Consider the following 18,602-nt stretch of genomic DNA (forward strand, 5'->3'; position numbering starts at 1 on the left):
CACACACTGGCAGAACAGCCACCAAGGCCGACCTTCCGATTGGGTTGGAGCCAATCCCAGCTGACATTGGGTGGGCAAGGTACACCCTGGACAGGTCGTCAGGGCCACAAGCAACCATTCACACTCTAAGGATACTTTCAGAGACCAATTAACCTAGCCTGCATGTCTTTGGATGGAAGCCGGAGCACCCGGAGAGAACATGCAAACTTCGAAACACAGAAAGGCCAGGGCAACTGGGGTTTGAACCCACAACCTTTTTGCTGTGAGGCGACAGTGCTAACCACTGCACCACCGCACAGCCCACGATGATCCACCACCACCACTTTATTGATGCAGTTAACTGATTTACTATTGTACAGTAGGTTCACTCTACTGTATGTTCTTAATTTAAACAGTATTATACATTTGAGACACATTTCATTAAGCTATAGATTTTAATGTTAACCCAGCGTACATGTACTCACTTTTGTGAGATACTGTATATAACTAAACTGACTTAATGCAAAAAATAATCTTTATACAGTATGTGAGTAGAAATAAGATGCATTACTTGTTGAGTAACAGATGAACGGTAAAGAGAGGGAGCAGTTATCATCTGACCACCGTCCTGAGTTTCTGAACGCTGTGGTGACACACTGCCCTGTGCTGTCTGGTTGCCCACTGGCCCAGTATTGAAACACAGAGGGGCTCCCATCAGACCACAATTGTTCCTGGTGCAGACCGATCCACACAGAGTCAGAAGCTGCCAACTTTGCAATGGCAAAATTTTCTGCCAGATTTCGCACACTGTGAGAGAAACAGTAGCATATACACATCATGGGTGGGTGGAGAATAATTGAAGAGGTAAAACATAACAGACAAAAAAAAAAATAAATAATCACACTGCAGTGCATCATATATAATATTATAGCTTATGTGGTTATTTAAGGATTTGGTAACGTGTTCAGTCACCTGGACAACTTAGCTGTTAATTAGCATCTTAAAGTCAGTGCAGAATAATCATCTTACAATTAAGATATACAATCAGCCCAATACTTCTGTCACTAATATGGTTTGTAATCATCACAATGATCATCATCATAATTATCATACTACATGACTCAGCTACAAGTGCCATAAATCTGTAAAACTAACAATGAAAAATATATAACTATAAAACTATAATAAAACATTAATAATAAATCAACAAAAACAGGAAGGATTCAAATGACACAAAGGATCAAATACAACATTTGGACATGGAAAAATAAAACAATTGGGAAGATCATCCAATGCTTTTGGGATTCCTATCAACTGTTAGAATACTGAATAAGCCAAGTTTCATCAACAGATAGTAGTTGTTAAGTAGTTGGTTCAGTACTGAACTATTGTATGTGTTGGAGTCTTCATCAATGCACACTGTACCTGGCTAGATCGACGTAATTCTCCCTGCAGTATCTCTGAGCTTGAATCCAATTCAAAGGTGTGTTGACTTTTACAAAGGATGATTTGCCATTTACTGAACCTGGAAATATATTGAGAGAATTTATTAACAATGTGCTATGCAGAAGATCTATTTAGCCCTTTGTTAATTCTTACACTATAAGAAAACTCACCGTTGTAGCACACAGAGAAGAATTGGTAGTTGCAATCAACGTCCAACCACTTTCCATTGTAGTTATTGAAGTAGTAATAGTAATAGTAAAAGCTTTGAAGCATCACACAGTTCTGTTGTCCATAAGAATTGTAGGGATATCCAGGGGCCCAGTTTCTAAACACTGTCTCTCCTTCACCATAGAAGCTGCTGTTACTCAGGGACCATCTCCAGCCCCCCACCGTAGAGGCCTATCCAAGCCTTGCCTGTTCAAACAGATGTTCATTATATAACAGCTGGAATTAAAATAGTTGCTGAATTGAATTAAATTGTGATTAACTTTACTGAACATCCCTTAAATTATGTCTCCTCTATTTTTCATTGTTGTTCTTTCACATTCCACATTATAATATTTTATAATTTTATCTAATCATAGTAAGCTTATCAAAAACTTGGTGGTTGTACGTATGATTCAGTATATATATATATATATACACTATGTTAATGTTATGCACAGTGTGTAATTTCTTGCCTCTGTAGCTTGATGAGCTGTAGTAGAGTACAGAATTGACGTCAGTATAGGTTTCTATGGTAGCCAGGTCAGTGTAGATCCGTCTGCAGAAGCTCTGAGCTGCAGTCCAGTTCAGTGGCGTACTCTCAAAGTAGTACTGACGATTTCCTAAAAAAAAGCATATTTATTTGAGTTCAGCTGTACTGTGGGGTTTTACAATACAATTCAGTCGTTGGTGAGATTTTTGTATGATCGCAGCAGTCACTGTATCCTGACTACAGAGCCTGGAAACAATGGATGCTTCACCAAACTGAACTAAACAGCCCTGCTGGATTTAATGTTTAGTGCCTAAACACTTTGTCTATCAGCTTGAGACTGATCAAGTTTCAGCCTGCCTCAGTAAATTGGTGTTCACTGTTTACCACTGACAATAAAAAAAGAACCAGTTCAATTACAAATATGTTTTCAGGATTTTCTGTATTGTCTCAGTTTATCAGAGAAACACTTACTATATATGCAGTACTGAGTCAGAAATGTTTTAGGAAGATGTCTGATTACATGGCAAGAAGAATATTCTAAGATGTATTGATAATTTGCTAATATCTCTTTAAAATCAAACAGACAAACTTCAGTTTCATCATATATCATAGTTGGACATAAAATGAAGCATACATTTTGAATTTATACAAAAACGAAAATAAGTAAAAATAATAACAAGGACTGACAAGGTAACGTTATGTTAACATTGTCGTTTTAGAGGTGCTCAGAAATAAAACAAGAAGAAAAGAAAACATGAAGTTAATTACACGAAGAAGGAATAAGAAAAATGTTCAAATGTAACAAGGTTAAACTACTACTGCTGGTAAATTACTATTAACTGTTCAGTTGCTTCCAAAGTTGCAAAAAGAAAAATGTTATTCCTGGTTAAATACATATTAATGAAGTCAAATATCTTACCAGTAACTGCAGTAATGCTCACTCCACTGCTTCTGACGTTCTCAAACACAGAGAAGAGAGTGAATGTGTATCTAGTTTCAGGAGTGAGAGATGAGACTGTGTAAGTTACTGGTCCATCTCCATCTGGTGCAGTGATGTCGATCTCAGCACCATTAAACTGGAGAATAAAGCTGTCGCTGTTGTTCACTTTGTTCCACTGCAGAGTGATACTGGTGACATCTTGTCTTGTTGGTCTGAAGTTTTCTGCGTTTGGAGGAGCTGAGAGAGACAAACAGAGCAATTAAACATGTATTAACAAACGACAGTCAGTAAAAGTAACAGTGTTCTCTCTGACAGTTTCAGATGGTTCATTTTGTTTCCTCACATAAATACAAACTAAAGCTGTCTGTCAGGAACAGAGCGAGTGAAACAATTCTTTGTATTACTGAGTATGAATGTTTTTTTTCTGGATCCAGATGTCACATTCTGTAGTCATATCCATCATACTTTAAATGACAACAGAGATGTACTCCACTATAAATGAATAATTACAATGCACCAAAAGTTTAAAAATAAATTATTCTCAATATAAAAAGGATTTTACAGTGTTGGCCTAAACAATGCTGAGTTAAATTAACATGCAATAAAGTGCATGTTGTTAAAGCATATTCCTTTAATGAATATTATACCCAGTAGATACGTCTTAGTTTTACACTGGTGCTCTGAAAAGCAGATGATGGCTCGCTAAGCAGATACAGAGCATAGAAATAAAGTGACATATATTACCGGTAACTGCAGTAATGTTTACTCCGCTGCTTCTGATGTCCTCAAACACAGAGAAGAGAGTGAATGTGTATTCAGTTGCAGCAGTGAGAGATGAGACTGTGTGAGTTACTGGTCCATCTCCATCTGGTGCAGTGATGTTGATCTCTGCATCATTAAACTGGAGAATAAAGCTGAAGTTGTTGTTCACTTTATTCCACTGCAGAGTGATACTGGACTCATTTTGTCCTATTGATCTGAAGTCTTCGGTTTTTGGAGGAGCTGAGACAGAAGAAGAGAAGGGAATGAATTTATCAACAAACAACTTTGCTTAAATATTTATTCATGCTCTATATGGCTGTTCAGGTTGATCCACTTTGTATCTTTTCTTTACAAAACTTAATGGTGGCTATGAGAGAAACAATTATTTAAGACACACGTTTGTATTAGCAAGAATGTCACCTAAACACATCACAGCGTTCATTTCATAGGACATATTCAATTCAATTCAATTGAATTCGGTTTTATTTATATAGCGCCAAATCACAACAACAGTTATCTCACAGCGCTTTTCATAAAAGAGGAGGTCTAGACCATACTCTATGATGCTATTTACAGAAGCTCAACAGTTCCCACCAAGAGCAAGCACTAGGCGACAGAGGCAAGAACTAACAAATGCATGGACTAGTTTTTCTGCATCATTTTTAGACAGGATGTTCCTGATTTTCGCAATATTACGTAGGTGAAAAAAGGCGGTCCTTGAAATTTGCTTAATGTGAGACTTAAACGACATGTCCTGATCAAAGATAACTCCTAGATTCCTCACAGTGGTGCTGGAGGCCAGGGCGATGCCATCAAGGGAAACTATATCTTTAGATAATGCGTCACGGAGGTGCTTAGGCCCCAGAACAATAACTTCAGTTTTATCTGAGTTTAACATTAGAAAATTACAGGTCATCCAGGTTTTAACATCCTGAAGGCACATTTGAAGTTTAGCTAACTGATGAGTTTCATCTGGTTTGATCGATAGATATAACTGAATATCATCGGCATAACAATGAAAGCTTATGGGATATTTCTTGATTATATTGCCTAAAGGAAGCATATATAAAGTGAAGAGGATTGGTCCGAGGACAAATCCTTGAGGAACTCCATGACTAACTTTGGCACGCATGGAGGACTCATCGTTAACATGTACAAACTGAAATCGATCTGATAAATAGGACTTAAACCAGCTTAGAGCGGTTTCTTTAATGCAAATGAAATGTTCCAGTCTCTGCAATAGGATCTGATGGTCAATGGTATCAAATGCAGCACTAAGATCTAATAAAACCAGTACAGAGACAAGTCCTTTGTCTGATGCAATAAAGAGGTCGTTAGTTATTTTCACCAGTGCTGTCTCTCTGCTATGATGAGCTCTAAATCCTGACTGAAAATCCTCAAATAAAATATTGCTCTGGAGAAAGTCACACAGCTGTTTAGCAACTGCTTTCTCCAGGACCTTAGAGAGAAATGGAAGGTTAGATATAGGTCTATAGTTGGCTAAAACATCCGGATCAAGTTTGGGCTTTTTCAGAAGAGGTTTAATTACAGCTACTTTAAAGTACTGTGGTACATAGCCTGTTGATAGAGATAGATTGATCATATGTAGTATAGAAGTGCTGACTAAGGGTAAAACATCTTTAAGCAAGCTAGTCGGGATGGGGTCAAAGAGGCAGGTTGATGGTTTAGATGAAGAAATAATTTGAGTTAGTTGGTAAAGATTGAGGGAAGCAAAACAGTCTAAACATATATCTGGTTCTACAGCTGTTTCTAAGGTTCCTGAGTTTAGAGATAAGTCGTTGCCAATTGAGGGCAGGTCTTTATATATATATATATATAATGAACAATAAATGAAGAATTAAAAATTCATAGCACTTTAAGTTGGATAACTATGGGGAAATAAAGGAGTTTCATATGTTGGCCAATACAGTACACGATTTGAAGTAAAGATGGAGGATGTTAGAAAAATACATTTAGTTTTACACAGTCACACTAAAAAGATTTTATATTCATCAGATTGTTTGATGCAACACACACAATGTAATTTGGTGCAACATGTTGACACAATCACTGACATAATTCCCAGTAATGATCCATCACCACCACTTGCATATCAGTTAACTGATTTACTCTTGTACAGTAGGTTCAATCTTCTGTATGTTCTCAGTTTAAACAGTATTACACTGATGGGACACATTTCAGTAAGCTACACATTTTAATGTGTATGGTATTTGTTGTTTTTCTTGTTCTGAAACATTCATTTCCATAGAAGATTTCTGTAACGAGAGTATTCATTATATTTTACTTGATTTTGGAGGTTTTTTTGGTTGTCTTTTTATAGATTTCAAACATTCACCTTACAGAAATGAAAGCCATATCTTTAGGACCGTAACTTTTATGTGCTGCTTATAAAATCACTAGAATTCTGCAAGTTTATCTGCTGTATACAGCATTTAGCCTGACATGCAGAAGTACAGTAAAAATAAAAGAACATTCTTGTTTCTGCTTCAACAGACATGTACACAAATTTAAATTCAGTGTGAATCTGATCTTAAAGGTAAGATCTATATTTGCTAATATATAACATAAATTGCCTTAATGCAACAATTAAACTATGTGAGTAAAAATAAGATGCATTACTTGTTGAGTAACAGATGAACGGGAAAGTGAGGGAGCAGTTATCATCTGACCACAGTCCTGAGTTTCTGAACATTGTGGTGACACACTGCTCTGGACTGTCTGGTTGCCCACCGGCCCAGTTTTGAAACAGAGAGGGGCTCCCATCAGACCACAGTTGTTCCCAGTACAGACCGATCCACACTGAATCCCCAGCTGCCAGCTTTGTGATGGCGTCATTTTCTGCCAGATTTCGTATACTGTGAGAAAAACAGGAAAAAAATCAGACACTGCATTGCATTGTTAGTGAGTGTTATATATATATAATAAATATTATATTATATTGTAGTTTATGTGATTAGTTAATGATTTGGTAAAGTGTTCAGCCACCTGGACAACGTAGCTGTTAATTAACATCTCAAAATCAGTGCAACGTAATCATCTTACAATTGACCCTTCGCTAAGCCACGGCCCAAATACGCAGCTGACCAATCACAGCGCAGTAAAGGACTCGTTCTAACTGAGGTTGGACACTTTCACGGCTGCGCTCCATTGACTCGTGTGCAAAAGGAGTCATTTCTCAATAGTCATCTTTCTCAATATTCAGGTAATAGGTAATACGGGGGTTCACAAGGCTTTTTTCATGTCAGTTTGTGTCAGTTTGACAGCCTGAAAACAACCTTCAAATGCAATGCAACTCCAAAACAGTCTGCTTCCTTCCGAGTTCGCCTTTTCCAAAAATTAGACAATATTTCTCCAGGGAATGAAGCAATAGACAGTGGCAGCACCGTGATAAAAGTCGGACATGTCCAACAGTAACTAAGGGAGTGTGGCTTAGCGAAGGGTCAACTAAGGTTTCTAAGACACTATAGGCCTTACTAGGGATGGAGATCGATACCCAGTTCTAAAAAAACCCAGGTCCAAAATTTCTCAAAATCCAAAAATCAATAGGCTAAACATATATATATATATATATACACACACATATTGTAGCAGATCTCGGCTACGTAAAATTTTAATACAGTTATGAAAATTAATATTTCCGGGAATATCAATTTTAATACAGTTATGAAAATTAATATTTCCAGGAATATCAATTTATACCTCGAAATTAGGAGCACCACCTAAAGATTTGCTTGTCCGCCCAAGGCTTTAGGTCCTTGAGTATAGCCTGAGAATTATACCGAGTTCGGTTAATTCATTAGTTGTTATTCTGAAATCGTAAGGTCAATCAGTCAGTCTCAGATCTGAGCGTAAGTTCTGTGTATAGGGACTCTAGATTCTGAATAACACACACACATACATCGCTGTGCTCAAAGTGAATTTATTAACAGAAGAGGTTACAATTGTGGGTAAATGTGGTGATATTACAGGGATAACAGTTAATATGACAACAAGGAGGTACTAAAACAGGGTAGCCTATGTAAGGTTCGATGGAGTTTCAGTTTATTGTAGAGGGAGAGAATTCTACGAGTATGAGGGAACGAATGACCGAAATTGGGTTGCAGATTTAATTTGTCTAATCTAAGGGTTATTAACTGTGGATGGAGCCCATAGAACACCAACGAGTTGTTGTTTTGCCCTACCGTTGCCGCAGGTCCCGTGGCGAGGCTCGACTGCCGGTTGGCTCGGGAAGTCGGTTCTGGCCCGACCCCAGTGGCGTTTTCAAGTTGGGTTGAAACCGGTGGATTGGGTCCGGAGTCCTCTTGTGGGAAGCGCTTGCAGCAACGGGCTGTCAGCCAAGGCTTTTGCTCTGATCTCAGTTCGTTTGGTGTCGCTATAGGGCCACTCAGGGTTCTGTCGTCAGAGCCGTGGTTTCATTTATTCAAGGCCATAAATGAAGGCTTCTGAGTTTCTGGTCCAAAGTTGCTCACAACGGTCGGATGAGGTTGCAACAACAAAATCAAATAAACTCACACATTCACCGTAGGTTCGCGAGGCCTCGGGAATATCGGCTATTTAATGTTGCTGAGGTTAAACAGGCAGCTCCAAACCAAATAAAGAAAATCAAATCTCCCGCTGAGAAATTTGGAATTCAGGGTCGTAGCTTTCTCAGCTCGTCTGAAGGAGATTTAAGTACGAAACAAAAATATCGGAATTTCAAAAGTAAAGGAAGTTAAGAGAACGTATACGTTTAGTTTCAAGAAAGTTTAAACGAAGAGTTTTGAAGAGGCAAGAAGAAGCTGGAACAAAAGACCGCAGGTCCTTTTTATTGATCCCGCTAGGTAGTGACGTCAATTTTGGGGATGGTCTCCCAAACGTCGCTAAGGTGTTAACTTTTTGGGATAAAGAAATATACGTCGCGCGTATTTCTCTTTGATCTCTCTCTCCACAATATCGACATTTGGAAAAATACTTAGTTCTAAACATTCGGATAAAGACAGTTAAAACAAGGCTAAACACTATGGAAAAAGGTTATAATGGTTATATAAAACGTAAACAAACCTTGATTACATGTCTTCAGTATACTTGCTGGTTACTGGTTTTAACTCATGAGACAATTTAGATGTAACCATGACAGTAAAATTTCGTTTATGCAATTACATGGTGATAGTTAGGCCTACTTAACAATTCTGTCAGTGGAAGCCGAGTTTTAAACACTTGCGTGTTATACCTTTCTTGTCCCCTTGGTGGCGCTCGGGTCACACATGTAGACATTCCACTTTAACTGAGAGGCTGGTGATGCCTATGAGCGTTTCAATGGATAATTTAGTAAGAAATTGTATATGAAACATTTAACTAAAGCATTAGTTAGCATTGAATAGACAGTAATTACTAGGGAGTAACAGGAATGACTTAAGACAACACAGAAAGAGGTTAGAAAACTAGTTCAAGATTACTTTCTTATGGGTCTGCTAGTCTTCAAACATCACTAAAAGGATAACAACAGGGTTATTACTTACTAAACTCAGAGGCTAACACCGCTGCTCACTTAGCAAGGTTATTATTTAAACAGAATAAACACAGTTATACTGGAACCTTGCTTGGTTCGAGTAACAGGGGTTTTTATGGTCTTTCTTCTCTGCATTCCTGGCTTATCGCACAGGTTATCAGAGAATGAATTGGTGGTTTATGGCTCAGCCGTTCTGTGGGGAGAAAAGAGTCAGATTGAGGCTGGAGGTGACCTGCTGGAGGGAGAAGGGGTCAGATCGCCCCTTTTCCTGTCCTGTGGACTGTCTTTAGTGACACCTTTACGGCTAGAAAGGTTCACTAAGGCTATTTGAATACACAATCCTTAAGCGATTCATTGTCTGATTGAGTCTTTTTCGGTCCTTACCAACACCAGGCGATGTCTCTGGGTTTTACATGTGAAAAAGGTCAACTCTCGGGGAGGGAAACTTCCCTCCCTCTTTTGACACCATCTGACCTTCTTTGAAGTGCGTCTGGTTGAGTTCACAACAATATATATATATATATATACACACACATACATATATATGCGACTGATGACGTTTCACAAGTCCACAAGAACACAAGTACAGACAATAACGCAGATTAAAGAAACAGCCTAGGTTTGAGTAATTAATTTGTCATGTGACAGCTCGGCCACGGTGGAGCGGGAATGAACTATTTGTTCTCACATGAGTCCTCGGAGTCTTTTGTTCATTCAGCAGCCTGAGTTACTACCAGCACCGGAGAATGAGAGGCAAGCCAGCTGTCAGGTAACAGTCACTGCACTGACATTATCTATTTTGTTAATTATGTGACATTTAATAAAGCATAACGTTATTACAGCGCTGTGATGTTGTGCTATAGTTAGAGGCTGAGCTAGACTCTCAGCACAGTGGGGGCGGAGCTTCATTGTGGGCCCACCTACTACAAGGTCATATTAACCAAGTTTACATGACCCCATGTCGTGCGTTACACCAGAAGTGCTGCAGTGCGTCCATGGACTGAGTGCGTCAAGGAAGCGTCCCAGTATCAAGCAGCACAGCGCAGATGAACCGGGCAGGAAGTGAGACGCAGAAACGGCAGAGAAACGATAAATTTTCAAAATAAAATACCGTTACAGACTTCCAATCAACAATAAACACAGTTAAATCAGACAAAAATAATATTTTTACGTAGCCTACTTAATCATAGTAGACGCACAAAAAGCAAGCACTAATTACCAAATCAACAAAATCTAAACGTGTCGACAAAGTCCGGCAGGTAAAACGCTCTTATTCTGAAATGCTCCCTGTGGTAGTTGCTAGATACAAGACGAGAAACGAAAGCGATCCACAGAGAGCTTTGAAGAATGTAGTAGAAGCACAAAAAGGACAATTAAAAACAAATCATTAACGTGGGGCAGGTTACACTCTCCGCTGCTGAAATGCTTCTGAGAGGCTTCCAGTGGAAGTTGACGCCGTAAATAATCCGCTGTCCACACTCAGCCTACGCCCCTCCCTCAGAACTCCCATGATGCATGAGGGTGAAGGGAGTTTTGTTAAAATGTGCTAATAAGTTTGCCATTTGTTTGAAATACAAATGTTACTTAAAATGTGTCTCCTAAGAATCTAGTGTTTTTGTTGGTAATTTTCGTTCTTGTGGGGGTTTACCATTGAAACCATGTGTGAAGAGATTTCATTTGATAAGAGCTCCCAGTACAGCATATCGTTATATTCCGCTGTTGTTAGTTCTTGTCCATTATAATCAGCTGAGCTAAACTTCATAGTTTATGTAGAGGCCCCCCACCAGTGTGGGCCCTGTACTATTCATATAGTGTGTCAAACTTTTAATACTTCAATATATTGCAAATCTGATGTTAATAGATTTTAGATTTTACTCATGGATAGGGACATTAAGCTACTGTATGAATAAGCATTTAATAATTAGACATATAATGGTAATTATAATATATATTCATACTGTATATATGGCTGGTCTGGTTGTATACTCAGGAAAGATTGTGAAAATGGATGGATTTAGGAGTAGCAATTGAATACTGACATGTTTTTTACTAGTGATGGGAAAAGTCACTCTTTTGAAAGACTCGAGTCATCAAATCTCGTTCATTAAAATGAACTAATCTTTTTTTGTGTCAATTTGTTCATTTTAACTAGGTTGGTTATTGCGGCGCTGCAGCCCTCTAGTGGGCGATTTAAAAAAAAACAGCGCAGTTTTCAAACACAGAAGGCTGCCTGGCTTGCTCTAATTGACAAAGTATAATGCAAATTCACCTCTTGGTCTTTCTCTATCACGGTTCTATAAAGCCCGATGGAGCCACAACCAAATTCTAGCCATGGAAAAACCTGTGGTACAACCTTTGCTGGCTGTATGGATTGATCTTAGCTGAATTGAAGTTTATGTAATACGACAATGTTTTCCAACCCTTTCCTGAAGAAAGTTACCCCCTGCAGGATTTAATCTCTCCCTGCTTCAACTCAGCTGATTGAAGCAGCTTCAGGATTCATAAGGAGTTGATAGTTTGAATCAGCTGTTTTGGAGCAGTGAGATACGGTTATTTAAACAGTTATCGAAATACTCCTCACCACAGCCACTGTTGGCATATCCTAACTTGCGTGATTATGATTTAGATGTATAAATATTGATAGATATTTTGACATGCCAAGACCCATGCATTCAGACTTTTTAAAAATGTTTTGGATCATGCAAATCAGTCACTGCTGCCAACTCCTTTTCTAACTTCGTAATCTGTGTGTGTACAGTAAATAAAGAAAAAGTATTATTACAGTATGCTATTGTCTCCATTCATTTTTAAAAAGTGGATACTTACAAAATTATCGATGCAAGTATATGCTGTATTGCATGTGTGTTCATTTTTACGGATTGTACAGTTTGATAGTCCACATAGTCCAGCAGGGTTCTAGTTACGGTCCATAAGGAGGGTCTGAGCTCTTATTGAAGCAGTAAAATCATGCATCTATGGGGGTCAGTAATTAATTTATTGTTAATCACAAATGTACATTATATTAATAAGATAAACACACTAAAGTAAACACATTTTCCAAACGAACTATGTTACGCACTGTATGAATGTCATTACAACATGATTAATAATTAATATGATACCATAAAGGGCGGATTTGCATCTCTTCTTGAGTAGTCTTTGTTGGTTTCTTACAGGCTTTTAAAACTTAAACTTTGTTGCAGTATCACACATAGGGCAAGTTGTGGGCTGCTGTGTGTGAGAGAAAGTGTTGACCACGTAATGTGCAATGAAGTCTCTGTCCAGGCTTCAATTATTTATTTATTAATCCTCGCTGGTAACGTCCGTTATACTACAGACTCCCACAAAGCTCAAATTGTAGTCCAGTTTCCACAGTTTTTTTCTATTAATTCAGCTGATTGCAGTAAAATGTCATAGTATATTACTCTTCAAAAGTAAATGATGAATGAGAAGTGTGTGTGTGTGTTTCTTTTAAGATGACTGGAGTTACACTGTTAATCAACCTACTCAGACCACTGCAGCAGCAACAACAGAGCTGCAGAGAAAGAGGAAATGCAGCATTTTCTATACGTTCATTTATTTGTGGCGGCACGCCACATACTGATCTTCGTGTTTTATTTTTTTTTACTTGGCCTATTTAAAATTGTATTTGATTGCAGATCAGCACCGTAGCGCATTCGCGCAGCACATCCTCTCACTCGTCTCTCTCTCTCTCTCAAACACCGGAGCACAAATCTGTCCAACACAACGCTGGCAATGACGGAGACCCAGCTTTAAAGAAGTTATTAGTAATGAGTAATGGTTTAAAGTACATCAAGGACCATCTGGCTCATGATGTAGCCTACAGAGCATTCTCAATTGAGTTATTGCCTTAAACGTATAAGCACTTGTGAAAAATAAACTACAGAAGTATTATGAAAGGGGCCTGTTGCTTTATTGTTCTAATAGACATTACATTGTTAGTGTACAGTTGTGGTTATAGTTCTTGCTTTTAATTTGCTTTTATTTTGTATAGTTCCAAAGCAAAAATCTTTGTTAAACAGTTAAATTTAATAAATCTGTGAATTATAGGAGTAGCCTACATTGTCTTGTCTTCTCCCCTTGTTTCCGCCTGGCGTTGATGCTGGTGTTCATTCTGAATAGTAAAGCTCGTTCACTTAATGGTAACGTTAGTTAGTTAGGCTAATTATATATTTAATTAGTTAAATGGTTTCATTAGGGTTAGTAGTTGACAAAAATAATCGTGACTAGTCGACTAATCGAATAAATAATTAACAGATTAGTCGACTACGAAAATAGTCTCTAGTTGCAGCCCTATTCTACAGTAGCTGACAAACAGCGCTATAGAGCACGTTTCATCACTAAGTTCTTGTTCTACTTCTGAAGAACAATATAGTAATAATATACTGCAGGGGTCTGCAAATAAGGTTTGCGTCTGAGCAGTATTTGTAACCATTAGATGGTTGATGAGAATATAATCCATAATATTAACTTGGTTAGCTCAGTTGGTAAGGTGCAGGATCTGTTAACCACGCTTTTAGGGTTTGATCCCACCTTGGGACAAGACTTTGTTTTTCTCTCTTCAAAAAATGGATTCTGCAGCAAATGTTTCTCAGATCAGGGCACGTGCTGCACTGTTTTTGTTTAAGTATTTGATCCGTATCCGTCAACCTACAGACGCTTTTGCATTTCCCCAGTATCTCCAGGCAGAGCACATTTTGGGGAATCACGTTTACTGACGGCTCTTTCAGAGGTGTGTCAAGCAGTCTACAGACTCTTTTAATGTCGTTCAGAATTTTTCAAAGTAAAAGCTCTGTTCAACTTCAAATACAAGATTGCAGTCACGCTTTTATTTTGTAGGCAAAACCACTAAAGAGGAAGTGATGTGAGTAACTGTTGCTGTCATGACTGAGATCTATTTCAGCACTGCTATCAAAGTATTTATTTATATTTTTTGCTGCTATCAAAGCACCATAATCTGGCAGTGGACCAGAGACTATTGATGGTCGATGGTCAATAATCACAGAAAGAATTAATGTGTTTCCCTTGTCAATGTTTGTATAAACTTTATCTAATGTGTGGTTTATAATGGACTGTAGTGCAGAAACAGTGACAGTGTTTCATACTCTTGGCTTACATTTTCCATGTTATCTGTCAGTGGCCAAGTCACAATTACATATGGAGTAACTGAATAATTAAGTAAATATAATTTCTTAATAAATATACCTAAAACCTCATTTCTTGACTGGCTACTCTCTGCTGTCTCAGAAGAGACACCTTTTGTGCTGGTTCAGCCACCGTAGCTGTCCTACGCTCTTTGAAAGGTTTGGGGGCAGTGGCCACTAGATGCCATTAAATCTTACACACTGAACCTTTAAGGTGACATATGACTTGCGATAAATAAACAAATAATGAAGTGTACATGTTAGCTGCCTGGTTGTGTATAAATAAATTATAAAATTAGAATTTAATATTTTAAATACAACTAAATGTTTTTTTTTTCTAGAGCAGCAACATTAAACTTAAATTAAAGTCACTGTAACTCTATATCTGACATCACAATACTTAGTTACGTTTAGAAAGAAAGAAGAACTCAGACATGGTGGAGAGGAGCAGCTGGGGCCTGTACCACGAAGCAGGATTTGAGCTTATCCAGATAACTTCAGGATTTACCCTGGGTTCACAGCGGTGGTTCACTTCTTACAGGGTTAGATCGCCATGGTAACTTATGCTAAACGGCTAACCTGCTCCAGAGCAGGTTATATTCCAGATAAGCGATCAACTCTGTGCAAGCCTACCTGACCAATCAGCTCTCTTTGAAAATGACATCGGGAGGAGCTCAGAGTTAACTACTTTTATTAAATTAGCTTTTTACTTTCTACATTGATTTATCTTCACTGGAGCTTCTCAGCAGCTAGCCTCCATGCACATCCGGTTCCAGTGTTGTTGTTAGCGTTGTACAACTTCATATTTATATATATTTATAAAAACGGACAAAACTGGACATTGCTGGGAGAAAAGAAAGCGAGGAGGTTGAACTACCTGGTGATTTCAGAAAAAATGTGTCTGTAACTTTATTCCAGCTATCATTGTACTTTACTGTGCGCAAGTTAGCATAGCATAGCCCTGATCGCTCCAAACTCCATTCAGAAAACAAACTTTTAGAAGTTGTTGTCCTGCTGTCTTGCTGACAGACCTGACAAAGCATGAATTTATATGTTTAACAAATCTGCATCGTGTTGTAGTTATTTTGGTCTGAATGCGGTACAAGTCTTACCACCTCTTTTGGCTCTAGTAACCTATTTAAATGTGTTTGTGGCCCCTTTTCATCTCAGTGATAAATTAATCCCTTTTAATTCAGTTATTGACTAGCTCATCTGTTAATAACTTATATCATAATTCAGTGTTTCCCACAGAATGACTATACAGCATGCTATCCTCGAAAACCCAGCTATATTCTAACATTAGCGGTCAGTGTTGTTGAACATATGGGAAACACTGTAACTTCTTCTTTCTTTAACTGTAACTAATCTACTTATGTTCAAAACTTTCTGCACATTCAGAATCTCTCACACACAGGCCCTATCTGTGTTCTCTGACATGTAAAGAAAAAAGTAGTAATATTAGGAGACTAACATCATTAGCCTATTTAAAGAGAATTCAAAATATTTTACTACATGCCCTATACTGCATTGTTACTGATTTGCTGGAAGTATCCCCTCGACCGTTTGACAGACACAGAACTGGATGAGACGAGGAGGTGCTCATGCCGGTGGAAAATGAAACTAATCAGGCAGAAATTTCACCTGTTTACTTCAGCACCTCTGATAAAGTGCCGCTTGCAGTCCCCAAGAGCAAGTCAGGGCTTCACTTTTTAACGTTTCAATTTTATAGCCTACTGAAACTACTGTGGTCTATATGTCTGCTTTGGCACAAACTGTCTGCGACTCACACAGCAAGTAACGTTACATTTTTATTCTTTAGAGGCCAACAACAGAACCGGGGTTAGTTTAATATTCAACATTTGTCGGTTTTCGTGCCTGTTACCTTCAATACCTCCGTGTCAAAATCTCTATTTCTCCCAGTTTTGGGATATATTGGAGAGTTAATTCAGGCAGAAGTTTCACAGTTGTGATCACCTCAAAATCACTGAAGATAAAGATGCAGTCCAGAGCGCAATGCACTGAATGTCTGTCAAATGCCCCTGTCACTGTAGGGGGAGTTAGGGACCTTCTGCAAATTGCAACACATCCATTTCAATCTTCAATAACTTTTTTTTTTCTACATAAAAATCTCAAACCACTGCTAATATAACTAGTGACCACCCTCAAACATTTCACACCTGTAAGTTTGTAAACAAACATGAAAATAAATAAATGAATTAAATTCTTAATTTTGCACATTACAAGTGAATAATTTCAATAGCTTGCTCATTTATGAATATATTGGCACCAAATCACCTCTAATCTGTCCTGGATATCCTCTCACAACTTTCACACCTGTAAGTTTCTGAAAAAGGCCCTTAAAAATCCCTTAACACCACTATCAGGGACCCATTGCCTTAAATATATACTTGTTGACATTGTAATATCAATAGCTTGCTCATTTGTGTATATATTGCAATTAAATCACCTCTCATCTGTCCTGCACATTCTTTCACAACTTTCACACCTGTTAGTTTATGCAAAAAGCCCTTTGGGAATCCCTTAACACCAATAGGTTTGAATTTAAAAAAAGATCAAATAAAACAATAGGGAAGATCATCCAATCCATTTGGGATTCCTATCATCTGTCACAATACTAAATAATCTGAGTTTCATCAACAGAACAGATAGTAGTTGTTAAGTAGTTGGTTCAGTACTGAACTATTGTATGTGTTGGAGTCTTCATTAGTGCACACTGTACCTGGCTAGATCGACATAATTCTCCCTGCAGTATCTCTGAGCTTCAGTCCACTTCAAATATTTGTTGACTTTTACAAAGGAAGATGTGCCATTTACTGAACCTGGAAATATAAGAGAAGTTATTAACAATGTGCTATGCAGAAGCTCTATTTAGGTTTTTGTTAATTCTTATGCTATAAAAAAAACTCACCATTGTAGCACACAGATAAGTAGTAGTTGTTGCAATTAATGTCCATCCATGTTCCAAGGAAGTTATTGTAATTGTAATAGTAATAGTAATAGTAATTGTTTAGAAGCAGCACACAGTTCTGTTGACCATAAGGATTGATGGGACGTCCAGGAGCCCAGTTTCTAAACCCCGTGTCTGCTTCACCATAGAAGCTGCTGTTACTCAGGGACCATTTCCAGCTGTGATCATAGAGGCCTATCCAAGCTTTGCCTGTTGAAGCAGATGTTCACTTTATAACAGCTGGAATCAAAAAACCTGCGGAATTACCTAAAATGTAAATAACTTACTTAACATCCCTTAAATTATGTCTCCTCTATTTTTTATTGAGGGCCTTTCTTGTTCTTTCACATTCCATTATATCATATTATATTATTTTATCTAATCATTGTAAGTTTATCAAAAACTTGGTTGTTGTCTGGCTGTTATGTTTGTATATGATTATACAGTTTATATTTATATATTATGTTTATGTTCTGTATATGTTTCCAATATTGAGAACTTGCCTCTGTAGCTCGGTGTGGTGCTGAGTATGGTACTGACGTCAGATATGGTTTCTACGGTGGCCAGGTCAGTGTAGACCTGTCTGCAGAAGCTCTGAGCTTCAGTCCAGTTCAGTGGTGTACTCTCAAAGTAGTACTGACGAGTTTGGGCAGAGGCAACATTGACCAGTGCTCCTGAAACAAAGAATTTTCATTTTTTTATTACTTATTTATTATAAAGCGTGTAGACTCTTTTACAGTGAACATGAAGAGGCACTACACTGTAAAAAATTATCTAGGTGGTTCAACTTAAAAACTTAAGTTCAATTGCTGCTTTAAAAATGTGAGTAAACTCAACTTTAAGAAAAGCTTTGTTTCAACTCATGATGTTACGTTATACAATTTGTTTAATTAATGATAATTTGGTGTTGGAACTTAATACTGTGAGTTAAAACAACTATCTATATTACATTGCCCATTCAAGGAAACTTGCTTTCACTTGTCTAACAAACATACAATTCTACACCCCTTCAACTCACATTTTTAAGTTCAGATAACTCAACTTGAAGATTGCCTTTGTTTCAACTCATAAATTTAAGTTCATAAAGTGGATATAACTACAGTATTCTAGTTGTCCCAATGTTAGTTAAATGACTC

The 18,602-nt window shown here is 37.8% G+C and overlaps 2 protein-coding genes across 3 annotated transcripts in view; both read right to left on the reverse strand.

Annotated features, from left to right (window-relative positions):
* LOC119912227 (macrophage mannose receptor 1-like) overlaps positions 1-1,833 on the reverse strand; it is an 85,846-nt gene extending 84,013 nt beyond the window's left edge. For both annotated transcript variants that reach the window (XM_038731324.1, XM_038731323.1), the window contains exons 1-3: positions 1,596-1,833; positions 1,405-1,504; positions 551-786 (exon numbers count right to left, since the gene is read on the reverse strand). In XM_038731324.1, the coding sequence (XP_038587252.1) occupies positions 551-786; positions 1,405-1,504; positions 1,596-1,698 (439 nt within the window). In that variant the 5' untranslated portion in view covers positions 1,699-1,833. The remainder of the gene's footprint in view (positions 1-550; positions 787-1,404; positions 1,505-1,595) is intronic.
* The window catches only part of LOC119912224 (macrophage mannose receptor 1-like), a 357,347-nt gene that overhangs the window by 336,609 nt on the left and 2,136 nt on the right, over positions 1-18,602 (reverse strand). The window contains exons 3-9 of the mRNA XM_038731319.1: positions 17,970-18,140; positions 17,428-17,676; positions 17,239-17,338; positions 6,465-6,700; positions 3,807-4,064; positions 3,042-3,299; positions 2,106-2,252 (exon numbers count right to left, since the gene is read on the reverse strand). Of these exons, the coding sequence (XP_038587247.1) occupies positions 2,106-2,252; positions 3,042-3,299; positions 3,807-4,064; positions 6,465-6,700; positions 17,239-17,338; positions 17,428-17,676; positions 17,970-18,140 (1,419 nt within the window). The remainder of the gene's footprint in view (positions 1-2,105; positions 2,253-3,041; positions 3,300-3,806; positions 4,065-6,464; positions 6,701-17,238; positions 17,339-17,427; positions 17,677-17,969; positions 18,141-18,602) is intronic.

This window comes from Micropterus salmoides, unplaced genomic scaffold (assembly GCF_014851395.1).
Source record: "Micropterus salmoides isolate LMB-PRFRI ecotype aquatic unplaced genomic scaffold, ASM1485139v1 Ms_hic_scaffold_2, whole genome shotgun sequence".
Lineage (NCBI taxonomy): Eukaryota > Metazoa > Chordata > Actinopteri > Centrarchiformes > Centrarchidae > Micropterus > Micropterus salmoides.